The sequence below is a fragment of the Globicephala melas genome, chromosome 9, assembly GCF_963455315.2.
Source record: "Globicephala melas chromosome 9, mGloMel1.2, whole genome shotgun sequence".
NCBI classification, from domain to species: domain Eukaryota; kingdom Metazoa; phylum Chordata; class Mammalia; order Artiodactyla; family Delphinidae; genus Globicephala; species Globicephala melas.
The window spans coordinates 6,743,774-6,770,446 of NC_083322.1; the positions used below are offsets into that span (position 1 = coordinate 6,743,774).

The following is a 26,673-nucleotide window of genomic DNA, read 5'->3' on the forward strand; positions in this document are numbered from 1 at the left end:
TCCGGCGGTTGGAAGGCTGTCGGAGCCAATCAAGCCGCCTCCAGACCCCAGCACGTCGCCTCGGCCGCGCGCTGTTATTTCTCCTCCATTCTCCTGCCTCCGGGTCTCGCCCTAGGGTGCCCGAGGAGGCGAGGACCCCAGGTGAGAGGCCGGGGGCCCCGGGGGGTGGGAGGCCCGAGCGGTTCGGCCCGGGCGGCACGACGGGCTGGCCCGGGGCTCAGGGCGTGTCCGTCGCCGCCTGGCTGCTCGCTCGACACTGTTCGCTCCTACCGGCTGTAGATGGAGCTGTCTGGGTTCCTGCAGCCTCCGACGAGCCTCGGAGTGTTTCTCTTTAAACGGCCTGAGAGGGACATGCCTCCCAGGATGCAGTTTGTATCAACATGGCAGCTGCTGTGCAGCTCCCCTGCTGAAGAGGCGCCGGGACGGCAGCGCAGCTCGCAGCCGGGGCCGGGGCCGGAGCCGGGGTCGCAGCCGCGGCCGCAGAGGGGCCGGTGCTGAGGGCCGGGGCCCAGCTCGCGGCCGGGGCGCAGCCCGCCGGGCCGCCCGCACCGCCGCGCGACCCGCTCCGACGCCGCCGCCGGGCTCGGCCGCTCCGTCCCCGCCCGCCCCGCGCAGGCCGGGCCCGACGGCCGCGAGAGCCCGGGCGGGGAAGGCCGGGCCGGGCCGGCGCCGCCTGCGGAGAGCCCAGGGGCCGGCCTGCGTGGGGCCGCGCGGCGGCGGCGGCGGCGGCGACTCCGGCCCGGGCCGGACAGCACAGGGCCATGGCCGAGGCGGCCCCGGCTCCGGTGAGGGCGGCCCGCGCGCGCACGGACGCGCGGACTCGGGGCCCTGGGGACGGCCTGCGCGTCCCGGGCTCGGCGGCCCGGCCTGGGGTCTCGGTAAGGGACGGAAACGCCGCGACGTGGGGGCGGGGGAATCGGAGGTCTCGCGCGCCCCTGCTAGGTGGGGGCGGGGGCTACGCGCGGGGAGCCGTCCGCCGTCCGGGCGCGGCTGAGGGGACGCTTGTGGCCTGGCACGCACGCGGGCCCGGAGGCGGGCACCCGGGCGGCGCGCCTCGTTCTCTGCGGAGCCGGCGCTGCGTCCGTCGGGGTTGCCGCCGCACGTTTTCCGCAGAGCTCGGCCCCGCCGAGACTCTCGCGGCCGGAGCGCGGCGCTGACGCGGCTCTCCCCATTTCGCAGAACGGAGACACTGAGGCACGGACACCTGGCGGCGACCGGCCCTGCCTGCCCCAAGGTCACGTAGCGAGTCAACCATGGCTCGGCGCCCGCGTCCGCAAAAATACCTGCCTCCGGGCCGCGGGCCTGGACGGGGAGGGGGCGGCCCTGGCGGGGGCCTCCCCTGGGGTGGGGGCCGGGGCCGGCGCGCGGGCGACGCGGCCCGTCGGGGGGGAGGTGACGGCCGTTTGGGAGGCTGGGCAGCGCCCAGCCGAGCGTCCCCGGTGTGAGGAGCAGGTGACCCTCGGGCTCGGGCGCCTCGGCCTCCAGTCTCTGCGTCCGGGGGACCCGGTTGAATTCTGGGTGTCCAGACGGATGGGGTCTGGGGAGCAAGCTACTAAGGGTTTGGGGGCTGGTTTGCCTCTTCAGTGGACCATTCTTAAAAATCAGTCTCAAAGTCTCCCCTCAGACCTGCTCTTTGAGATGCAGTAGCCGTGTTGTGAGGAGGATTGCTGCATGGGGGGCAGTGCCCTGAGCCTCAGTTTCCTGTTGTGTGCAGGAAGGGGTCGGGATATAGGACTTTCTAAAGAGCCTCTCAGGTCTTACAAAAAATGATCATAATAATAAGAATGATAATGATAATATGAATAATAAAACTCTTGGGAAAATAAAATAAAATGATTTTTAAATGCTTAGATCTCCAGGACCCTTGAATGGTAGGTATATAATTCTGGGTGAACCACACTGGGTCATACAAGACAGTGGCATGGTTTTCTTTATAAGTCAGGTGTGATTATGTATTTTTCTGCCAATGAATGAATCCTGGAGACTCCATCCTCTTAGGATACATGGGGTAGGGAAGGTGGGTTAAATCCTGTGAAATGAGAACCAGAAGAATTCTCCCCCTGCCCCCAAGAGTTTGCGAATGCAGGCTTGTTAATCTCACATTTTATATTTACAGCTCCATTCCTCTCTTTGGCCATTTCTTTCTGCTTAGGGTGGTATCAAGCCACAGGTTTACTGGGACTGGTGAAATTACAGCAAGGGGCTTTTATTTGGGTGTGGCGGAGGGGATGTGCTCCTGTGGCCCCTCATTGCTCTACAGTCCTCCAAATCCAGAAATGGACAGAGACGGTCTAATAATAGAGAGCAAAGAACTGGTATTTTCCTTTGAGCTCTGAGTAGACTAGTTAGCAAAGATGTCTTGCGCTAATGGCGTAATTTACTGTCCTGAAGCTTCTCTTCATTGTTTCAGTTAAGCCCCTGTATTACTCAGGGGGACTAACTTGGCCCCTGGGGATTTCCCCTTCCTCCTACTAGTTGTAGGCAAATACCCTAATCCCCCTGTGAGGACAGGGCCATACATGTGCCTGTTGTGTTGCATTATGCTCGTCACTTTCCCTGTGTCTGAGGCTCCTATCCCAGAGGTCGTCCAGCCTTGCCCTCGCCTGTGAAGAGTTGAGAGGTGGCTTAGTTGTCGACAAGCCTTCAGTTTCAGGGCTCTGTGATTCCCTTGAAAGTGTTCGCAGGATTTGGCGTATGTGCCCATGTGTGTTTTTTGAGGGGGAGAATCCATAGTTTTCATCAGCTTTTCAAAGGGGTCCCTGACCCCAGCATTAGATGGAAACGTCTATGGGCAGGACCTTCCCACAGGTCTTTGTTTAATCTCCAAGCCTCCGAATCTTAGAGGTAAAGAGGATTCAGAACACATACTGACCAGCTGTCTCATCTGACAGATGAGGCCTAGAGGCGACCTACAGTGTAGGCGGAAGCCCAGGCTCTGGAGCCAGACTGCTGTGTGACGTTGGGCCAGTTACTTGGCCTCTCCAAGCCTCCACAACTTCCTGTGCTAAGTGTGGATAAGAATTCTAGTGGTCCCTGTTTATAGGGTTTTGTGGAGAGTAAATTAGATAATCCTTTAAAACACAGTTCATGGCGCATAAATGCCAGAGAGTTGTCAGGGCTGACTAATTAGCCCTCACATCTGGTTCCCTGCAAAGCTATTGGGTCGTACCATCTCAAAAACCTTCTGCCTGAACAAGGCCTTAAATCTTCCATCCTTGTCTTAAAAGCGTGATGCTGTCTCAGTTAAGCTACACATAAGTGAATGAATGAACAAATGAAAGAAAGAAAGCAACAGAAGGTATAAATAGGTTTAGATGAGTCTTTGATAGATGACGCAAGGCACTTCATTATTAACTCTAATAATTTCTTTGTAACCCGGTCATTTATACTATTCGTCCAGTAGACATTTGTTGGGCACGTACTGTATTTCAGAGTGGACACCAGGAATATGCTAATTTTCAAACGAAGAAAAGGGACATTTCAGTTACTTTAAAGCCCACTTCTGTATGGCACACAGTAATCGGCCATTCAGCAGATTGAGCGAAGGAAGGGTATGAGGGAATGGACAAACATTGATATGGAAGAAACTCCGTTCAGTTCCAGTAAACATGCTGACATTCTGGATAGACAGATACAGAGCTGGTCACTCAGAAGACCTTGGCTTCACTTCTTTGATGACACAAGCACTCCCTGAACATGGACATGGCAAGGTGGGGAATGGGGAGAGTGTGAATAATTGAAACCCCCTTCAAGTAATTGAAGGACTCGGTCTTTATTCTGGTTCTGGTCCCCACCAACCTTGACACAGCTCTCAGAACTGGTTGACTTCAGCTTTGCTTCTGGTCCTTCCAGGCCTCCTTTCCTCCTCTTTCCCCAGCTCATGAGCCATGGGGAGGACTCCGGATGGCCAGGGTCCACCTACCCGCCGGGGACCATCAGCCCTGGGAACCTTGGCTCCCTCAGGAGAGTCTGAATGGCCACTCCCACACCTGTCTCAGTGTCTGTCTGTCTGTCTTCTCTGTGTGTAGCAGGAGCCAGCCTGAATGCACGGTAGCCCGTTCAGCCTCTCCAGCAGGGGCTGGGTCCACTGACCGTGCCTCAAAGGCAAACCTCTACCATATCAACCCTTTGAGAAATGTTATTAAGTCAACAGTGCAGATTTTATCAAGGAGTCTGGGAAGCTTAAGGTACTTGTGTGTCATCGCTGTTGGACAAAGTGAGGGAAAGAGCATGGGTACCACGACTGCCTGATAATACAAGTAGAAGCGGTGGGACTGGATGTCAAGCTCACCTTCGGGGTAAGTGCCTTGACAGAACCAGCCCCAGCTTGCTGGCAGTCTTAGGCTAGCCTGGCATTGACAAAATTCTGCTCTATTGTTTTTCATTCTATGTAACGCTCAATGCTCGAAGAACTCAGTGAGGCAGCAGCTGGGTCAGGTGTTAATGACCCTTATTTGGTGGCTGAGGTCGCTGAGAACAGAGGAGTTGAATAATTGGGCCAGGGTAACCCGGGCAGCATTGGTGTAGACAGGACTGAACGCCAAGTGTTCTGATTCAAGGCCAGTATCCTTCCTCCTCTCCACACCACTGCTCACGAGATGACACCTGTGCAGTGTATGCTGTGAAAAAGGACATGGCTCTGTAGAAGCAGAAGGTGGCATAACCATCTTTTATTTGTTGTTATTAGCAGTTGTCATTGATGTGTAGATCAATGCTAGGGTCTCGAGAAGAGATTCATGTCCATGGAACATATCTTATTGCTGCGAAGCCTGAAGCCCTTTTAATGTAGGTGCTTATTTGGGGGGATTTATTTGCCAGCTGGAGACTCTGGCCTTCAGTCCTGTCCTTTCTTTCTGGAACACAGGTCCAGCAGCTGGACATGGAGACCCAACGCTCCTCACCTCTGTCATTCCCCAACGTTGTGCAAGAGGAAACCCCGCGTCAGGCCCCTGCTGGACTCCCTCGAGAAACTCTGTTCCAATCCCACGTTCTTCCCCCCAAAGAAGTTCCTTCTCTGTCTCCCGCCATTCCCCGGCAAGGCTCCCTACCCCAGACTCCCAGCGCTCCCAAGCAACAGACTTCTGGCCGAATGCCGCATGTGCTCCAGAAGGGACCCTCACTCCTGTATCCTGCCGCTTCCGAGCAAGAGACTCAGATCCAGGGCCCCCTGACTTCCCAAGAAGAGGCCCCGTATCTACCCCCAGCTGCTGCTGAACCAGAGATCTCGCTTCTCTCCCACTCCACCCATCATCAAGAAGCCCCACTCCACTCCCCCGAAGTTCCCGAGAGAGACCCCTTGACCCTTTCCCCCACAGTTCCCGAGACTGACATGGACCCCCTGCTCCAGAGCCCGGTTTCCCAAAAGGACACCCCCTTCCAGATCTCTTCTGCGGCCCAGAAGGACACACCACTCCCAACGGCGGAGATCACCCGCTTGGCCGTGTGGGCTGCCGTCCAAGCGGTGGAGAGGAAACTGGAGGCCCAAGCCATGCGGCTCCTGACCCTGGAGGGCAGGACTGGGACAAATGAGAAAAAGATAGCCGACTGTGAGAAGACGGCCGTGGAGTTTGCAAACCACCTGGAGAGCAAGTGGGTGGTGCTGGGGACCCTGCTGCAGGAGTACGGGCTGCTGCAGAGGCGGCTGGAGAACATGGAGAACCTGCTGAAGAACAGAAACTTCTGGATTCTACGGCTGCCCCCGGGCAGCAATGGAGAAGTTCCCAAGGTAACTTTATCCCAACCGGGGCTTCCCGAGGAGTGACCGGGACTGGAATGTGTTTTAGGAATTTAATATCAAAGAAAGGGAAAGCCGTGGTTAAGAAGGAAAACAGTATGATGATACCTAGTCACCAACTTCACATTGCTGAGAACAGGACGCAGCAAAACCAAATGATTTCTCCTGTTGATAAAAGCATAGGCTATAGATTAGAGAGACGACCTAGTGATGGGGGCTGTCAGTGTAGAAGGCGTTCAGTCTGTGATGTCTGAGGATAAAAGGCAAATTGAAGGCCAAGTGGTCGAGCTGTGGACAAGTGTGAACCTGTGTGGTTCCCCGTGGAGGTGGAGGGAGGACGTGGTGAAACGTTACAGGGCGGTGTCCTGCTCAGCATTTTTATCAGTAAACTCATAAATCACGTTAACGCCAGTAAAAATATGATTTCCAGAGGTATCCTAAAGAAACAGGATGGTTAGATTTTTGTATTGTTTCCCAGAGGAAAGCACTTAAACGTGAACTGGTTTTCTTCCTGTTCTTTTATGCCACGGCCCCTTTTCACAGCCTCATGGAGGGAAAACGCGTGGACCGTGTTGCCTAGGCCAGCACTCTGCAGATTGTATTGTGTACAGGAATCACCTGGGCTTACTAAAGGCTGAATCTGAATTAGTGAGTCTCGAGGGGGGCCTGGGAGCCTGCATTTCTAGCATTCCCCAGTGGTGCCATTGCTGCTGGTCCACACTTTACAGCAGTAAGGACTGTCCTGTTAGAGAGGGAAGGGACCAGACATCACGGGGCCCCGACTCTCTCGGGCCAGGACAGTGGCTGAAGCCTCCTGATTTCTAGAGAGGTCCTTGGTGAAAACCCACAGCTCGGCCTCTGGGCCTTTCCCACTCCAGTCCTAAGAGTTTTGAAACAGGCCCAGGGGGCCAGAGCCATTGGCAACCTTCAGATCTGGCGGCTGAGGGCCCGTGATGCCTTCCCATTGGTCCGAGCTGAGCTTGTTGTGTGGTTTCAGGTCCCTGTGACGTTTGACGACGTGGCCGTCCATTTCTCGGAGCAGGAGTGGGGGAACCTGTCCGAGTGGCAGAAGGAGCTGTACAAGAACGTGATGCGGGGCAACTACGAGTCTCTGGTTTCCATGGGTAAGGAGACGGCTTCGCTGCCCGCGGCTTCCCGCCTGCTAGCTGGGGGTTCCTTAGGAGTCCCGGGAGCTCTGAACTCCCAGAGACAATTTTCGAGAGCACAGCAAATGAGAGCAGACACCCATATACCCACATACCTCAGCACAGCACAGATCAGCACAGCTCGTAAGCAGAGACCCCCCCCTCTACCCGCGGGGGCCAGGGGACAGACTCAGACGTCAGCAGTCTCTCACCTTTATATTATTTTCCCCATGGCCCCTATATACATATATATACATACATACACACACATATATATATATATATATATCTTGAAATTAGTTTGTCCAGCAAACTATTATTAAGCACAGTGTGAGGTGCTTTATGAGAATGACATTTAATCCTCACACCTTGCCCGTGTGGGAGCTAGGACAGGTGCCAGCCCTCCTGATAGGCCGCCTAGGTGGCTGAACACTGTCGTCGATTGAGAGCTTACGTCCCCCAGGTTCTCATCCCGCTCGTGCAGAGACGAGGTATGACCTGGGGAGTAAACGGTCGTCCTAGGTCCCTGCCAGGGAGTCGCGATTTCACTGGGATCTCTCATACCCCACAGTCGGTGGAGTCTTGTTTTCGCTAATGGGAGTATTTGAGGATGAGGACCTGGGGAAATAGGCTTTAGTCTTATATGTTTCCTTTTCTCCGATATGGGGAACTCTTTGGGCAAAAAAAAAATTAGAAAAACATTAAATAAGCTGCTGTATAGAAAATCTGATCCTTGCTGGAATTGTTAATTTTATACATATATACCTCTCCATGGGGTAACTTCTTATTTTTTTCTGTTCTTTTTAAAGTATATACATAATTGTGAAAATGGAACAATTTAGATTTGTAAAACAAAGAGCAAGAGCAATCCCCACCCCCAGCCAGCACCGCTCCCCAGAGGTAACCACCGTGAACCCTTGGGCCGATATTGTTTCTCATCATTTTGCTGCACGCGTGCACACGCGGTTTGTGGTTTGCACAAATAGGATCCTTCACTTATTTTACCTAACAGTAGTCAGAGACAGCTTTCCATGTCAGCGCGGAGGCCTGCTCGAAAGACAGTGCAGTGTTCCCGCTGAACCGTTGGGCTGTTGATAGAGAACTATCGACGCGCAGCAGCCTGAGTCCCTCTTCTCACTGCCACAGAGGGTTGCAATCAGCATCTCTATCTGTGCTCTTCCGCGAGTATTTCAGTGGGATGCATTCCAGGAGGTGGGTTTGCGGAGGAAAGAGGGTGTCGTTTACAATGTCACGGGCACTTCCACGGGCCCTACCCAGGGCTGTGTATGTTCACGTAACAGAGTGTGACAACGCCATCTCCACACCCGGGCCGGAACTGAGGTTCTCCTATTGTAAAGATTCGTCTTTTCTGATGGTGAAAAATGACGCCGCATTCTTGTAACGTGTATCCCTTTGATGATCAGGGAGCTTGTGCATCTTTTAATATGTTTATTGGCCATTTGCATATTTTCTACGAATTACCCATTCATATCTTTGATTTTTTATTTTACTAACTGTAGAGGCTCTTTATATATAATTACGGACATTAATCCTTTGCCTTATTTTTTACAAATGTGTGTGTGTGATACTATTTTCTCCAAGTTTCTTTATCTTGTAAATTTATTTCCAAAGAACTTTAACTTTTTGTAATGTAAAAAAAAAAACCTATCAGTGTTTTGTTTCATGGCTTCTATATTTTATCAAGATCAGTTTTTTAATTTATAAAATTTCAAATATCTTCTCCCTTTGTCATGAAAACCTGAGCTGGCATTGGCCACCTGTGAGCCACAGATGACCAGTTTCCATCAGTGGGCAAGTGGTGCCCCAGAGCTGGTGCCGCTGGGAGGACCCAGGGCGCAGTTAACACACACACACATACACACACACGCGTGCGCACACCCACTCTGTGTGCACCGAGGAGAAGGGCTGGAAACTTGGCGCTTCCTTCTGCAGCATTGCCGGCCTTGGGTAGGGCAACTGCTCCCGATGTCGCACTCACACAGGTGACATCTTTGTAGCATCCAATGCGAACTCATCCCATAGGATATCTTCTTTGCTTCCTCCTGCGCAGACTATGCAATTTCCAAACCAGACCTCATGTCTCAGATGGAGCGCGGGGAGAGGCCAGCCATGCAGGAGCAAGAGGACTCAGAAGAGGGCGAGGCGCCTGCGGACCCCAGTGCCGGTGAGTGGCTGCCAGGCGGCACGGGCTGTTACAACCCACCGTGGGCCCCGGAGGGCTGTGTTAGCAGGCTGAGTGCCTCAGGGAAGCCTGCAGGTGCTGGGACCTGCCTGGGTCCTCCTTGATCGCCAGTGGCCCTAGCGGCTGAGCTAGGAATGCCGTTGCGGTCATTGTCTCGGGGAGCTTTTGACACGACCGAGCGTCACCTCACTCTTTGCGGGAAACAGAACCAAAACTGGCAGAAAGGCGTTCCCTTGTCGGGATGCTGGTGCGGGTGAACCTCAAGCTCCCAGAGGAGGGCCACGTCCCTAGTCCTGTGGCCGGTGCATGGAAGGACAGGGACAGACACGGACTTTACCCGAAGCATCCTCCAGTGTGTGGGGCGGGGTCCAGACGAGGCAGTGAGGCGAGGCGGTGGAGAAGCGCAGGCCGGCCTGGCCGCGGGCTCGGGTGCAGACGCCAGCGTCGGGCTGCCGGCGCTTGAACCCTGGCTTCTCTGCGTCCTCGCCCTGTGGTTTTTATTACTCGGCCTTTTGGAGGCCCGCTTTCTCATCCGTGAAACAAAACTGGTACTGATAGCCAGGGCTTGGCATGCTGACCGGCAGGTTCCAGTAGCCCAGGACACGCCAGCTGCTGTGTCCGTCTGCGTGGGGAGCCGTCCCTTCCCCAGCGGCCGCTCAGCAGCCCTCACACTTGCACGGCAGTGCTTTCGGGGTGTGGTTCGTTCTTTGGAATTGCCCTTGGCCTTGCATCACTTCCCTTGAAGGTCTTCCGTGGGAGGAGATCCTTGTCCTTTGTAGCCAGATGTCATGGGTGATCCTGTCTTTTGAAAAAGGAGGATAATCTAGCAGGAGAACTCACTGGGGCCAACAGCCAGGTCTTGTATGAAGTAATATCATCGACTCTGGCACCAGGAGGAGGTCCAGAATCACATGCAGGCATGTCGGCCCCATGGAGTGAGAGCAGAGGTAACTTCCAGAAGAGGCAGGACCCTGAGGAAAAATAAGTGCTGGCGTGTTTCAGAGAAACCCTAAGCCATCATCACTCTCTAGAGATTTGTCTGGAGATTGAAGTGGAGGGAAGAGGCAGATCCTGAATTCATTCTGGAAGACAAAAAAGATGGATTTAAAAGTAGATGAGGTGAGGGGCTTCCCCGGTCGTGCAGTGGCTGACAGTCCGCCTGCTGATGCAGGGGACACGGGTTCGTGCCCCGGTCCGGGAGGATCCCACGTGCCATGGAGCGGCTGGGCCCGTGAGCCATGGCCCCTGGGCCTGCACGTCCGGAGCCTGTGCTCCGCAACGGGAGAGGCCACAACAGTGAGGGGCCTGCATACCGCAAAAAAAAAAAAAAAAAGTAGATGAGGTGAGAGTGGGTGTCGTGGGACAGGGTGTGGCACGGGGCAGAGTGATCTTTTGTTTGGAGGAAAACAAGTGTGTATGTGAAAGGTTTGAGTGGCCGCATCCAAAAACAGGTGTCAGTGGGAACGGAGAGATTCAAAGGAGAAGAAATCAGAAAGAGGGCTTAGGAGGCAAAGAATGAGAAAGGGGAGGGGTGGTTTGTGGTAAAAATCCTAGAACCCATCCGATGTCCCCGTGGGGTTTTGTGGTCCGGGTACTGCTTTTGTAGCATCTTCTTAGAAGGGCTGGGATGGGAACGTGGACCCCTTCCTCTGTCTGCTTGTTCACACTCTCATCACAGGTGGGCCTCCCACAAAGTGGGGCCAGAATTGAGAGCAAATAACTCCAACCCCCTCGGCCCCAGGCGGGGTTCGTTCTGGCACAGGCGCGTCTAAGGCCGGAGCTTCTGTGGGCAGTGGCGGCCTCACAGAGGCTGCCTTGTGTGGCTGGAATGTGCCATTTGTTCCACTAACCGTCTCAGCCACTAGGAGCCTGACTGGAGGGAGGACAGGCGAGGACTGAGAACCACTGCCCCATGGGCCAGCTGTAAACTCGCACTTCTGTGTGTGTGCAAGGCCCTGGCCTCGGGGTAGCAGGGTTGTCCTGTGAGTCTGCAGTTATCAGAGCCAGTGGTCACCTGTCATTCGTGTGTCCTCCCCCTTAGAAGAGTGGCCACAAGGCCAGCCCTGGGCCAGACCCAAAGGGTGATACCAATTGAGAATTTTCATGGTTCCAAGTACACCAAACATGACAGTTTTGGGAACTGGCTGAGTAAATGCATTCAGTAAACTAGTATTTATGGTTGGGGTCCCTAAGGGCAAGGAGACCTGAAGGTGACTCAGATAGCGACCCAGCTCTCAAAATCCTCCAAGCCGGGGCTCCCATTCATGGCTCTTTAAGGGCGAACAGGAGGCCTGGGGAAGCCAGGGACCATTGTCACCTAACAAATTAGCAGAATAAAACAAACAAGCCAGAAGCCATGGCTGAAATCCAAGTTCTCATACAGTGTACATAGTTTCAGTCTTTTTAAAAAGCAATTTGATATTTTCTGGTCTTCAAATATGTTTTAAATATTTAAAATGTTCATTTACTTAACCTAATAATTTCCTTTCTGAGAGTCTATAGCCTAGAAAAGAATCCAAAAATATGGATTAAGATGTACAAATATTATATTACATTATGATAGACGGTTATACAGCCACTAAAGTCACACGTGAAGAGTTTTTACACCATATTTTCACTTGTATGTTTATTATTAAGTTCATCTAATATTTTTTGTACCAGGTACTATGTCAAGAGACTGATGTTAACAAACTAAACACCCCACATATGTAAAAATACAGCCAGCCACTGTGATAGTGTTGTGGAGACAGGCATCCAGGGCTCTGGGACACACAGCAGCAAAGGCCTGACTGGGACCAGGTGCTCAGCAAAGGCCTCGGAGGAGGTGGGATTTTTAGTGGAAGCACAAGTGGGAGTTCCCGTTACTCGGAAGAGAACTCCTCAGAGGGAGGAAAGACTGGAAGCGAGGGGGCTCTCTTTGTAGCCCAGGTAGGAGGCCTGGCATAGCCCAGGGAGCACCATGGGTATTTGCGAGGTGTATTTTGGCGTCGGTGGCTGACGGATGTCGAATATGAGGAGAGGGGGTCCCACGGATGAGTCCAGGTCGTGACGTGAGTGAGAGGGTAGGTGGGGGACGACAAGAGGTTCCAACCCAGAGAAACGACAGGAACGCGTTAGGTGTGAGGTCCCAGGACACGTCCAGGAGGTGGTGTTGAGAAAGCAGCTGAACAAAGGAGGCTGGAGCTCACAGAAGAGCCCTGAGCTAGTGACAGACGTGTGGGCCTTGGTAGCGTGGACGGGATCAGCTTTCCCAGCCTGGATGGGAGAAGAGCAAGAGCACAGCCTGTGCCCTTGGCTTGGAGCCCTGACTGTTAGAGTAGATTTGGAGAGTTGGAATATCTGGGTCTGGGTGGAGCCCAGGTGTTAGTTTTGTTTGTTTTTAAGCTTCCAAGATGATTCTCATGTGCAGCCAGGGTTGAAAACCACTGCTGTAGGATTTGGAAAAAGGAGGAGGAACCAGAAGAAGCAAAGGAAACAGGAGTGGCCAGAAAGGTAGCAAGAAATCAGGGTGGTGCATTGTTGGGTATTTCAAGAGAAGAGTGTTTCCGGAAGGAGGGAGCGTGGGTAACAGTGTTGAATTCTGCAGTGTGGTTTAGTTAGGCAAAGACTGCGCGAAGTGTCCATTGGATTTGCAGATTGGCAGCATCAGTGACCTTAGCAAGAAAGAGAAACGTTGGCGGCACGACTGAGGTGGAAGCCTGTGAGTGGGTTGAGGAGTGGATGGGAGGCGAGGAAGTGGAGATTGTTCCAGTGTAGCTGTGGGTGGGGAAGAGAAACGCTGGCGGGCCGGGCAGCGTGGGGACTCTTGTTTGCTTAAGATGGGGATTGCCGAAGCCTGTTTGACATGTTGACAGGAATGAGCCAGTTGATACGGGAAGTTAATGGTATAGAAGTGGATAATGTAGGGACTTCCCTGGCGGTCCAGCAGTTAGGACTCCGCACTTTCACTGCCGAGGGCCCAGGTTCGATCCCTGGTCGGGGAACTAAGATCCCTAAGAAGTGAGAGTATATTACTTCTTATTCAGTAAAAATAAGTTTTTTAAAAAACAACGCATGAAGAAAGACTCCAAGTTAAAGGTGGCAGATTGACCGTGTGTTTACTCCCACCTCCCCAAGTCCTTCTAAAACGAGAGCGAAGGGACTTTTTTTAAAAGGAACGGACAAGGAGACAACGGCAGCTAAGTTTTGGAAGGCTGAGAGCAGATGGCTGGGTGATCGCTGATTGAGAAAGCAGAATCCAAAATTGGTGTTAGGGAAGAAACCCAGTTTGCACTCCACCCCCATCCCTGCTCAAGACTCGGGAACTAGCAGTACCAGAGGTTCCAGGTGTCTTTGGAAATGGGGGTAAAGGTGAGGCTAAAAACAGAACATTGGTCAAACATCTTAAGAGGCCTTTAAACACTGCCATTTCCCTCCATTGCCTCACCCGACCGTGGTAGGTGACCAAGGCTTATTCTCTGGAGATGGTGAACAACAGGGTTTCTGGACGTGGACACCAGGCGTGATTGGGGTGGGTGCCATGTTGAAAGCAAGGGAATGAGTGAAGCTTGACAGAGATGTTGAGATCTCTAGCCTTCTTCCCTAACCTGAATCCCAAAATGATGCTCACATCCAAGATTAAACCCTCAGGGCAGGATATTGGAAGAGTCTTATCTGGAGATGCTTGGGGCCAGCCCAGGAGATTTCCCAGGGAGATGATCTAGCTAAACAATCCTGCTGGGAAACCGAGCCCTACCTGAATGCACCAAACTTGCAATTCTCTTCTGACTATTCAACTTTTAATATAAATGGACAACCAAGAACCACAAGGCATTTGGGAAGAGCCTCTAATATACAGAGACAAAGGAGACAAAAAGCAGAAAAAATAAATTTCAAGGAAACAGAGACCATACGGGGTGGGTGGGGGAATATGTTTAAATACTTATATATAGTTATACATTTAAAATATACATTTTTTCATATTCCTTAGAGAGATAAAAGAAGTGAATGTATCCATGACAAAAGTATAATGCTTATCTAAAAAAAAATAGAAAGGAACTCTTAGAAATTAAAAATATAATAATGCAAATTAAAAACTCAGTAGCACTGTTAGAAAATAAAGTTGAATACACAGCCCAGAAAATAGAGCAAAAAGACAAAAAAGAAAATAGGGAGACAATAAGAAAAGTAAAGGATGGAAGTCTAATGTCCAGATAATAGAAATATCGGGATAAAAAAATCGCAAAAACAGGGAGAAGGGAATTAGAGATGAAAGACTTCAGGAAAAATTCCCAGCGCTTAAAGACAGCTTTCCAGATCGAAGAGCCCGCCAACTGTCCAGAACAGTGGATGAAAATTGATCCAGCCCTAAATACTTCAGCAAGAAATTTCAGCGCAACTGAGGACCCAGGAGATCTGACAAACTTCTGGGAGAAAGACCAGGTTCATACAAAGGAACAAGAATTAGAATGGCATTGGACTTTTCAACAGTATTGGAAGCTACAAAACCGTAGGATAATTCCTTTAAAATTCTTTAAATTTTAAAATTGGAAAATATTTTCTAACATTCTAGAATTTGATATCTAGACAGACTAATCTAATTAAATATGAGAGTGAAATCGAGATACTGAGATGTTCAAGGTCTGCCATGCGCCCTTTCTCAAGCTGGGGCAGGTACTTTGCCAAATGAGGAAGTAAACCAAGAAAGAGGTGTAAGGAGCTCCAGCACAAGAGAGGGGAAGGAATCCCTGGGGTGCTGCCGAAGGGGATCCCCAAAAGACAGCTGTGGATCTGGAGGCACCAGTCCACACTGGAGCATACCAGAGGTTCCAGAAAATTTTTCTTCAAGTAGGTAAAACCGAGGAATCCCCATTATGTTTGGATGTTCTGAGAGGAGAGTTATAGAGCAGGGTGGGGGGAGACACTGGAGCTGACTTAGTGGTAATTAATAGTAAGCTAAGCAAAAGAAAAGAAAACTAGCTCCAGGGGAAGCAAATAGGTTTACAGGCATAGAAGAGTACTTATAGTATGCTACATGGTTCAATTTTTTTTTTTTTTTTTTTTGCGGTACGCGGGCCTCCCACTGCTGCGGCCTCTCCCGCCGTGGAGCACAGGCTCCGGACACGCAGGCCCAGCGGCCATGGCCCACGGGCCCAGCCGCTCCACGGCGTGCGGAATCCTCCCGGACCGGGGCACGAGCCCGCGTCCCCCGCACCGGCAGGCGGACTCCCAACCACTGCGCCACCAGGGAAGCCCTACATTGTTCAATTTTAAATAACACTTACATAATCCAATCATGTAAACACCCAACATTAATTCAACCAGAATTACAGGCTGGGAAAAATCAGGGATTTGGAAGAGATGTGGATGGTTGGGGAAGAGGTGGTCCTTACCTCCAGCTCTTGGAAGTCAGTAGATTATGCTTAAAATTGAAAACTCAAGGAGTAGCAATGCCATTATGTTATGTAGAGTTATGAATATAAGTGACAAAAGAATCAGCTAGAAGAATTGAAAGTGATTGCCTCTGGGGAGCAGGTTGGGGGGTGGAGGGGAGCTTCTTAAAAATGAGGTTTGAAGAACCCTTCATCCCTCTGGCCTATGTGTACATATAACTTTTTAAAGAAGATTTTAAAAATTAATATACCGAGGTTTAAAAAAATCTAACAGAAAGTGTAGCCATGAAAATGTTGGAAAGCCCATGGCAGCCATCATTTCTGTGCTTTGAGCTGGTGGAGAAAGTTAATGTGGCCACGCTGGTTTTTACTTTCCAATGAAACTCTGAAGTTGCGTCAGTGTAATTCAAAAAGAAAAAATGCAGAGAAAGTGAAAGTCCCATATAATTCTCCCCTAAGAATCAACAGATCGGGGCTTCCCTGGCGGTCCAGTAGTTAGGACTCCACGCTTTCACTGCCCAGGGCCCGGTTCAATCCCTGGTCGGGGAACTAAGATCCCACAGGCTGCACGGTGTAGCCAAAAAAAAAAAAAGAGAGAGAGAGAGAAGAGTCAACAGCTTATTCCTTCCAATTTATGTGCGTATAGTCACACACACACACGCACACACACACACACACACACACAGCCTTAATTATATAATACTTTCTCATTGTTAAAAAAATTTCTTCAAACAATATAGAAGTACATTGTTTAGAACTTGCTTTTTCCAAAAATATCTTTGACATCTTTACATGTCAAAACATGTAAGTCTCTTTTTTAAGTAGCAGACTGTAGTATTCTGTATATTGATATCATACTTTAAACAAACCCCCATTGATATGCATTTAGAGTCTTCACAAGTTTCAGTGCTTCATTAAACATCCTTTATAAGTAAATCTTCATGTACTCGTCTGAAACTTATTTAGAAGTGGACTTTCTGGGTCAAAGGATATACCCATTTAAAACTTAAATAGATATGAGCAAATGTCCTTCAAAACGATTGTGCCACTTTACACACCCTCATCTATACATGAGAAAACCTGTTTCCCCACACCCATGCCAATAGGTGGTATTATCTTTTTATTATTTGCCGGAGTGATGGGTAGAAAAAACAATATTTTGATGTTTTCATGCACTCTGTAAGAGTGATGTTGAGCATATCTTCACGTATTTGTTGGTCACCAGTATGTCTTATTTATGAATTATCCTTTGCCCATTGTTCTTTTGGATTATTCATCTTTTTATTATTGATTTATAAAAGCTTTTTAAATATTAAGGATATTAGCTGTAGTCTGTCTTACGTATGCAAATATGTTTCCAAATTTATGGTTTACCTTTGTGTGTATCTGTGATATAGCTGTTTAAAATTTTTGTGTTCCAATTTATTAATTTTAAGTTCCTATGTATTCAGATTTACCAGAAATATTCTTTATGGTGGGTGGGCTTCATACCAAGTGTAGAAATACTTACTTGGCCTCTTTTATTCAGTAAACATTATGATCACAGGCCATAGACCTATGAGCTTTTCAAAAATCTATAAAAATATCTGAAAGCTGAAATAAGGTATTTTTTGCTCCAGAAAATTACAAAATGTAAATAATTAAATGTTTAACTGTGTCTCCCAATATAACATTATACCAGCTTCATTAATTATTAAATTTAGTGTCCACAAACATTTAATACGTTTGAAAACAATTTGTAGGAGAGATTTTTCCCATCTCAGAAGAGTTCTTATGAAGAGATTTGATTACAGAGATTAACAACCTATCACAAATTAAATGTTTCTTATCACCAAACAGTGTCAAGGCAAAGCTACAAAAAATTTTTTCCAAAAAATTTACACCAAAAGATTATGGTTGATACGTGTTGTGCACATTTAATACATTTGGTGTGACTGACCAGACAGCTTCCAGAAGGAATCTCTGAAGTCCCAGAGGGTCTCAGGGTAGCCTGTTCCTCAGCTCAACGCTGTTTAGAAAAAAAAAAAACGAAAGAAAGGAAGGAAGGAAGGAGAGAGGGGAAAAAGCTGTGCTTTTCTCTAATGCTAGTATGATTTCATTTTATATGTCTAAAGTTTTGATTCATCCGTAATTTATTTTGAGGTGAGATATGTGAAGATGTTTTTTTTGGTTTTTCCTTCTAGTCAGGAAGCCAGCTGTCTCCACTTCATTTGCCTAAACCTTTTCCCACTGGTTTGAAGTGCTACCTTTGGTCATAAACTATATTCCCACAATGTACGTGTCTTTGATTAATGTTTTTAATGGGAGAACAGATTACTGCTTATGAATGCATTCTGGTTGTCAGAAGTTGTTTGGGGCAGAGAGACCTTTTTGGTGGGAAACACTGGTTTCCCTGCTGTGTAACAAGCGGGGGAGAGGCACGAAAAGGTGTAACCGATGCCCATTTCAAGGGCAAAAGAATTAGATGCCATAGAGAGGGGCAGACGAGTGCTTGGGGGGTCAGAGAAGAGCACGCTCACGATGGGCTAGGAGCGGCCTGGGACGTCTGGTGGAGTGGGGGTCTTGAGGAGAGGTCAGGATGGGAAGGCAGTGGTCTTCAGGCTGCAGTACCCATTCCCCGGGGTACAAGAGACTTTCCAAGAAGGCACAACACAGAGGGCTTTGCGGGTTCAGCTTCCAAGTCTCTGCCCATCTGTTGTCCTTCATAAAGCGTGTCAGTGAGGGCGCTCGACACCTGCGGCCCCTCTAGTGTTGGTCCCATGTCCCATGTCTCCTACCACTGAGAACAAAAGAGGAGGCACCTCCTGCCCATCCTGCCTTACTATGGAGTGTTTCTCTGATGTATAAAAAGGCCTCTGGCTCACGAAACAAAGAGACAAGCCAGAATGTTGGGGGACAGAACCAGAAGTACATTGGTGGCTCTGGGGCCTGGATGGCGAATCCTTTTGGAAGTTAGATCGTTTGGAATACTTAGCTTTCGACAAAATTGAAAGAGAACCTAATTAAGTTGTCAGCTAATAGGTCATTAAAAACAATTTTTGATGATATGTTAACCATGTGCTTTTGCAGTATTTATAATTCAGAAGTTCAGAGAATGGAGTGATGATTCCGTAACAAAGCTCCCACCAGCCCAGCTACAGATCTATGTAAATGAGCTCTTCCAATGGTTATATTTATAAAAATGAAAGATAGGAGCAGATTTTATTCTGAACGCTGTCTGATTCCAGCAATAAGAATATTCATTCTCAGATAAATGAACTAATCGGGGAAAAAGTCCCTATGCATCCTTGTAAGAGGTACATTTCCTACAGGTTTTTTGTTTCCTATCTTGAATAATTATTTTTCATTCCACAATAATAATAACTAAGGATGACTTAAGCCAGGCAGACAAGTAACACTTAGAACCCTGTGGTTATTGGAAGTGAAAGCAAAATTAATCTTTCCATTTACATACGCATTTCTGTGCAGTAGATGAGCTGATTAGGAAGGCACCTAAGCATAAATATGGTCTGTTAGGCTAAAATTCTGTGGGTAAAGTGGGAATGGAAATAGAAGTCCATGGTGAAAAGGGATGATCTTAAAACTCCAAGTATCAAAGAAGAACTTGTTCGTGTATTTTTTAAGTGAATAATGGTGGGTTTTAAATTGCTAGGGTTCTTAGATTCCATTGGCAACATTAAATGGCAATGGAAGAGTTTATTTTAAAATATCAATATTTACAGTACTCCAGAAATTACATCCTTAGCAGTGATTGAAGCATTTTGTCTATTTATTCAAAAAGGTGCAAACGGGTACATGGTTTTAAAAACTTATCTTAGGGAGGAGGCAAGCAAAATACCTTCAGGAGTTGTGAAGTCAGGGAAGGTATCTTTCCGACGCTGGAGTCATAGTTGCGGATGTCGTGCAGAGCCCAGAAGAGAGGAGGCCGGAGGAGGGACACGGGAGGAAGGGGATGCAGGGGGATGACGTCGAGCTGGAGCAGGAGGAGACCCAGGACCTGAGTGTGGATGACTTTATGTTTTTTGTAAGACAGAGAATAGGATGAAGATGTCTTTGGAGAGTCAACTTGGAGGGAAGGTAGGCACGGTCTGCGTGGGAGGCTGTGCGGAGTGCAACCTGGGACATTAGGGCTGCTTTGTATGCGGTCCGCTCCCCAGCTGTTGGGAATCGATTACTTGGCTGATCAGAGAGGAATTAAAGGACTGCCAGGCATCCGAAAGAACCCAGCTTTAGGTCATGTGGCATCAGTTGCTAGCATGACTGGGCGGTCTGCTTTCTGGGCAACGTTCACTTTAGTGTGGGCGGGACAAGTGGATACGGTGAAGGACAGTGAGGGGCTTCATTCACTGGGTTCCTGGTGCCTTTTCCTTTTTCCACAGCACTTAATCACCTTCTAACATACCATATAATTTATTATATATAATAAATAATATATATTATATATATAATTTATTAACTATGTTTACTGCCTTATGTGAGATGTAGGAGAGCAGGGAGCTATGTTTTGTTCACTGATGTGTCCCACCATTAGAACATGCGTGGCACATAGGTGGTGCTCAATAAATAGCTATTGAATAAACATTCAAAGGATGAATGAATATGTTCATGCATATATGTTTATAATTTCCTTAACAGTGAGTTTCAACCTTTAAGGGGCTTTATGCTAGCACAGCTCTGCCCAGATGCAAGAAAATAAAGTTGACCCCTACCTCACACTATACACAAGATAAAAAGAAATTTCAGGTGGAATAAAGAGCTAAATGTAAAAAAGAAAACCATAAAAACCTGGGAATAAAATCTAGGAGATCAGATGAACCATCTAGGACCAGAGGAGACCCTCTTAACTAAGAAAACCCAGGAGCCGTAAGAAAGAGGGACATATTTGACAAGATGAAAACTTTAGGAAAGTTATATGATAAAAGGTAACACAGAGACAAATGATAGATTTGGGGGAGATATTTGAAATGCCAGTAAGAGAAAATGGGTTATCTTTAATACAGGAAATCAAAGGACTCTGACCAATTGACAGAACAGAGTTCACATAGAATCAACTCTAAAAGGCCAATAAATAAAAGAAATGATATTCAAATTACCCTCGTCAGGGAAGTAGAATTGAAGTATCAGTAAGTTATCACTTTATACCCATCAGACTGAGGAATATTAAAAAGAGCAGTGGTGTCTTGCCAGCAGGCACGTGGGGAAAAGGGCTGGTAGAAATGTGAATAGTCACAGCCTGTGGAAAAGCAGTCTGATGACACCTGTCAGAATCTAAAATATTTTAAATTTTTTACCCTGCAGTCCCACTCCTGGGACTCTCATAAAAATAAAAGCACTATTTTATGGTTAGAGATATAAACACATGTTTATGGCAGTGTTGTTCATGGCAAAAGCCTGGCAGCGGAAAGTGAATGTTGTCAATGAGGAAATGGTGGAGCACGTTGCTGTATTATCCTCACCATGGAATGCACGCAGCTTTGAAAAGGAACGCGTTAGCCTACAGAAATCGGTGTGAGGGGATTTCTACACAATATTTGGGTGAGAAAAGCAACAGAGGATTATGTATAAGGCAGTTTTATTTTTTTTAAACCTGTAATGGCCAGAAAGGAAAAACATAGATGTAAACGTGCTGTGGTAAATCACTACATAAGCATAGAGAAGAGTGTGGGGGCAGTTACGAGGATTACCTGGGAAGGTCGCACCTGTCGAGTGGGGAGTGAGGCAAGTTAAAAGGGGAAAAAATACTGCACTAAAGAACAAAAATGTGCGCTAGAATCCTGTTTATTGAAAGTGATGCCTATGTGTGTAACGACATTTGAAATTAACCTACAGATGTACAGGCAGATTAAAAAAAAAATGTCAGGGCCATGTGCGTAATCAGATGCTGTTTAACGAAAAACTAACCCTGCAGCCCCTCTTATGCCTGTAAACGGGGGCCAGGAAGGGGCTGGGGGCCTCTGATCTGTAGGACACCTGGTGGGGAAGTGTTGAAAAGGTGTGCGGGGAGACCAGATGATTAGCCTTTTCTTTATTAGCCTGGTTGAGGGGGAGACAGAGAAACTGTTGCCTTTGGCTGACCTAACCTTGGAAAGGGAATTAGGATCTCTTTCTAAAAGAAAGCCTTATTTTAAAATTATAGGGGGTCATGGAAACAAACCTGCGTCTCTTTTAACTTGACTGCAGTTCATATTCAAGGCTACACAGTGTCCGTGCCTACTCACTGCCAACCCAGGATGTTTCTTCAGGGTCTCTAAAATAAGAATTTTGGAAATATAAATTCTAGGGCCACAAAACCCTGGGCAGGTGGAATGAACATGTTCTGGATTCTTTTGCCCTCCCCCCACCCCGCCCCCACCTTCTCAGCTCACGACGGCATCGTGATTAAGATCGAGGTGCAGACCAACGACGAGGGCTCTGAGAGTCTGGAGACGCCGGAGCCCCTGATGGGCCAGGTGGAGGAGCATGGCTTCCAGGACTCGGAGCTGGGGGACCCGTGCGGCGAGCAGCCGGACCTGGACATGCAGGAGCCGGAAAACCCGCTGGAGGCGTCCACGGAGAGCTCAGGCGAGTTCAGTGAGCTCAAGCAGATGCTGGCACAGCAGAGAAACTGCGCGGGTGAGTGGGGGGCTGGTGCCTGTGGGGAAGCTGTGGTCTCCTTTAGAGAGGTACTGTGACACTGAGGGCTCAGCAGGTGTGACAGAACCGACCATGGCCTTAGGTACAGCTTCCCTGCCTCGGGATTTAAAAGCATCCGTCTCCCGGCAAGGAAAGAGGGTGTTAACAGCCAAAGACCAGGTCAGATGAGGACATCAGGGGCTGGCGGAGATCATCTCTCCGGCCCCCTCCCTCTACAGGCAGAGAAGGTCCCACACTAGTGGCAATGCTAGAACTTCCATCTCCTGACGTGTCCTTGGTCATTCCCTTGTCACACTGGAAGCCTCAACTGGCTTGAAGATTTCCACCCTTGAAGAGCACATCTTTGTAAATGGCCGAGGCTGCTTTCTCTGGTAGAATCTAGGCATCATTTTTGTTTAATCGCAAGGCCTCAGGGTCACCATTCTGCACATCCTTGCTCCCTGGGAGGACAAGGAAACAGTGAGGAAGCGGCCTTGCAGCAGCACGGCCAGGACATCTTTTGTGGTCAGTTTTCTGATGCTAAACCATCCTCGCAGGCCGGAGAAAAGCCCTGTCTGATCATTGTGGTGTATTTTTTTAAATACACTACTAGACTTAGCCGCTATTTTATTCAGGAATTTTACAACTATATTCATAAATGAAGTGAACCTGAACTTTTCGGGAATCATCATTAAGATTATACTAGACTTATCAAAGGAACTGGGAAGCTTTTGCTCCTTTTTTCTGTATCCTAAAAATAGTGTGTAAGATAGGAATTCTGCGTGCTCCTTGAAAATTTGGTAGAACCCACTTGGGTTTTGGTTTTTGTATGTTTATGTGCAAAAGAGTCATTAGCCATCATATCAGTTACTATATTATTTATACTTAGAAATGTATCCACATCCATTTTATTTAGGTTTTTAAAAGTATTATTTTGATGATTTAAAAATTTTTTTTTCATTTTATTTTAACCCTTGCAGTTTGCTTTTTTGCACATAAAATATGGACATTGTTCTTGGTCAAAAGATGTGTACCTAACTGCTTATATTTAAATAATTGCATGATATTCGAGAAATCTTAATATACCGTGTTGTCTTTCATTAGAGAATAGTGAAAGACACAAGGCAAGTTGTGAGAATTCGTTGAATGGGAGCTTCATAAGAGCAATTCCAGATTGCCCTTTGAACACTCCCATTAATTCTGTTAGTACCATTTAGTAATACTGTAAGCTTTTTGTGGGATTTCGAGACCTGAATTTTAGGGCCAACTGTTTCATTCTTATTTCATTAAGAAAAAACAACTTGGAAACTCAAGGAGAGTTTAAATCTTCCAAGGCCCATACTTCCCCCTCTGCCTTTCATAAACAACCCTATTTTCAGGCTAAACACCAGGGCAATGAGTTACCAACCTCTGAAGCTGCTTCCTCCTTCCTGATCTTTTAAGCCTCGTGTTCCAGGGATGTTCTGGGTCACTTCCTGCTGAGAGTCCTGACAGGACCGAGGCAGCATTGTCTTACGACGGGAGGCCTGAGCTGGGACTTGGCACACCTGTGTTCTGATTTTAACACTGCCACTTAACTGGGTTCAGAGGAGTAGCTGGAAGTGCTGTGGCCTAGCGGTCACTGACAAACTTGAAGACCTTGGCCAGGTCACGAACACTGCCAGCTTCAGTTTCCTTATCAGTTGAGGGGACAGACTAGCTGGTCCTTAAATTGCAAGCTCTGAAAAGGTCTGACTTTATTTATTTGGAGACATTACTTGATAGTGCCAAGCTCGGATGCCCCAAGTCTGTGAAATGGGGATAATTCTTGCTTGACGTCTCCCATAAGATATTGTGAGCATGAGAGAGCATAGGTGTGAGGTGCTTTGAAAAAGTTCTCATTTGTTTGCTTTTGAGAATTCTGCAGATGCAGACTACTACGGTATTGCATCTTCCATCTCACAGGTGGACTCAAAAGTGAATGACTTTCTCATGTCACACAAAGTCGGCGACTAAAAATAGAGCTCCCCAATTAAGTGTTTAGGGAGGGCCAGGTGAGTTCAAGGCACCTGAGAAAATTCAAATAGGTGCTGGAGGCCTCTCCTTTTCTCTCGGACTTCTCCAGGGACCCTGTAGAACAGCCAGCATCTTAGGTCCTAAAGGGCCAGGCTAGAGGGTGGAGGGCCGGTGGCGGAGGAGGACATCCACCATTTGGGATGTTCGTGGAACACTCACCGCGTGTGGGGCATTGCACACCTGAGCTTGTGGCAAAGGCAGAGGAAACCCCCCACCCCAGCTTCAGGGTCAGGGCTGGTAGAGTCTGTGCAGGTGAGTCATCCACCTGTGCAGGTGAGGTGCCCCGTCAGGAGGCGGGGTTCTTAAGTCTCGGGGAGGCGCCCTGCACGTGCTAGCGGCTCAGGGGGGCCTGAGGGATGCAGGTCGGGATGGTCAAGCAATGTTTTCAGGAGGAGACAGGATTGGAGCGGGGTGTTAAGTAATGGGCACGATTTGGAGACACGGAGGAGGGTCAGTAAAGACACCTGAGGAGAACTCTCCAGGCGCGTCCAGGAAAGGAGACCAGCGAGGCTGAGCAGAGTTCAGGGAGGCGAGACCACAGAGGGGGACGAGGTTGGGAACTTGATGAGTCAAGACCCTTTTGACTCTGGCGGTAGAAAGCCAATCCTCAAGTGGCTTAAGTAAGAAAGGGGTGTTTATCGGCTTGGAGAGCTGGTAGGTCCTCGGGTATGCCAACCTCAGGCGCCCTGGACCCGCTGCCTCTCCGGAGGGTTCTGCGTCTACGTGCCTTCTTTCCTGCCAGTCCCTGCCCGCCAGCAGCGTCGGGCGATGGGCACACGCAGCGCCCGCGTCCCACCACGAGGATGCCATCGTCCCTGCTTCCTCTGCATGAAATTCCAAGGCAGGTCTCCGACTGGCCCGTTTTAGGCCTGGGCTCCTTCCTGAGCCAGGCGCCGCAGCCGGCCCGTCTTCCCTGGGCCGCAGGAGCGGGGAGCTGCGTTTTCCCGAAAGCAGGCCGTGGGGTGGACGATGCCCACGCAGTGCCGCGGGCGAGGGCGAAGCGGGGCTTACCTCCTCCGGGTTAGGGGCGTCAGGCAACACCTAACGGCATCTTGTCTCTCTCTCCCCCCGCCGTGCGTCCCCGGAGCAGAGGGCATCGTGATCAAGACAGAGGAGCAGGACGACGAAGACGACGAGGACGACGAGGACGAGCTGCCGCAGCGCCTGCAGCCCCTCGGGCAGCTGTCCGGGAGGTACGAGGCCGGCATGTACCCGCCGCCCCTGCCCGGGGAGCTGTCCCCCGAGGGCGAGGAGAGCCCCCCGCCGCTGCAGCTGGGGAACCCGGCGGTGAAGAGGCTGGCGCCCCCGTCGCACGGCGAGCGGCACCCGGGCGAGAACCGGGGCGCGGCCAGCCAGCAGCAGCGGAACCGCCGCGGCGAGCGGCCCTTCACGTGCATGGAGTGCGGTAAGAGCTTTCGGCTGAAGATCAACCTCGTCATCCACCAGCGCAACCACATCAAGGAGGGGCCGTACGAGTGCGCCGAGTGCGAGGTCAGCTTCCGGCACAAGCAGCAGCTCACGCTGCATCAGCGCATCCACCGCGTCCGCGGCGGCTACGCCTCGCCCGAGCGCGGGCCCGGCTTCGCCCCCAAGCACGCGCTCAAGCCGCGCCCCAAGTCGCCCAGCTCGGGCAGCGGCGGCGGCGGCCCCAAGCCCTACAAGTGTCCCGAGTGCGACAGCAGCTTCAGCCACAAGTCCAGCCTCACCAAGCACCAGATCACGCACACGGGCGAGCGGCCCTACACGTGCCCCGAGTGCAAGAAGAGCTTCCGCCTGCATATCAGCCTGGTCATCCACCAGCGCGTGCACGCGGGCAAGCACGAGGTCTCCTTCATCTGCAGCCTGTGTGGCAAGAGCTTCAGCCGCCCGTCGCACCTGCTGCGCCACCAGCGGACTCACACGGGCGAGCGGCCCTTCAAGTGCCCCGAGTGCGAGAAGAGCTTCAGCGAGAAGTCCAAGCTCACCAACCACTGCCGCGTGCACTCGCGCGAGCGGCCGCACGCCTGCCCCGAGTGCGGCAAGAGCTTCATCCGCAAGCATCACCTGCTGGAGCACCGGCGCATCCACACAGGCGAGCGGCCCTACCACTGCGCCGAGTGCGGCAAGCGCTTCACGCAGAAGCACCACCTGCTGGAGCACCAGCGCGCGCACACCGGCGAGCGGCCCTACCCCTGCACGCACTGCGCCAAGTGCTTCCGCTACAAGCAGTCGCTCAAGTACCACCTGCGGACCCACACGGGCGAGTGAGCGCGCGGGCCGCCCCGTCGCCCCGCCCGAGCCCGGCGGGCGGGGACGGGGCGCCTCTGAGCCCCTTTGCTGTGAGCCCCCCTCTCCCTTCGCCCCTCCTCCCAAGGACGCGGGGTAGTGAGACCAGGTCGCTGGCTGCCGCGTTTCCCCGGGGCCCCAGGGGAGGAGCGCGGACCTGGGGAACCCCTTCGGGCTGTTAATTTCCTTGACAATAAAATGGATGAAACCAATCAGCACGGGGGGCGTGATTTGGCCGCCGGCCACTCGGAGGGGCGGGGCGGGGTCACTTAGTAGGGGATAGAACTT

The 26,673-nt window shown here is 50.0% G+C and overlaps 1 protein-coding gene across 4 annotated transcripts; it reads left to right on the forward strand.

Moving 5' to 3' along the window:
* Window positions 1-26,656, forward strand: ZNF777 (zinc finger protein 777). 4 transcript variants are annotated; one of them, XM_030854152.3, is made up of 6 exons: window positions 1-141; window positions 4,865-5,725; window positions 6,732-6,858; window positions 8,951-9,064; window positions 21,814-22,065; window positions 25,211-26,656. In XM_030854152.3, the coding sequence occupies exons 2-6, from the start codon at window positions 4,880-4,882 to the stop codon at window positions 26,365-26,367; spliced, it is 2,496 nt and encodes an 831-aa protein (XP_030710012.1). In that variant the 5' UTR covers window positions 1-141; window positions 4,865-4,879; the 3' UTR covers window positions 26,368-26,656. The 4 variants fall into 4 exon arrangements, with proteins under 4 accessions (XP_030710012.1, XP_030710010.3, XP_060161144.1 ...); XM_030854150.3 differs by lacking the exon at window positions 1-141 and adding an exon at window positions 762-878; XM_060305161.2 differs by lacking the exon at window positions 1-141 and adding an exon at window positions 1,168-1,234.
* Window positions 26,657-26,673: the final 17 nt, after the last annotated feature.

Bases quoted from the DNA above. Each gene is read 5' to 3' on its own strand.
- ZNF777 (XM_030854150.3), top strand. From the start codon at position 762: ATGGCCGAGGCGGCCCCGGCTCCGGTGAGGGCGGCCCGCGCGCGCACG. The intron at 5,726-6,731 runs GTAACTTTATCC...GTGTGGTTTCAG, and splicing joins GCAATGGAGAAGTTCCCAAG to GTCCCTGTGACGTTTGACGA. The intron at 6,859-8,950 runs GTAAGGAGACGG...CCTCCTGCGCAG, and splicing joins CGAGTCTCTGGTTTCCATGG to ACTATGCAATTTCCAAACCA.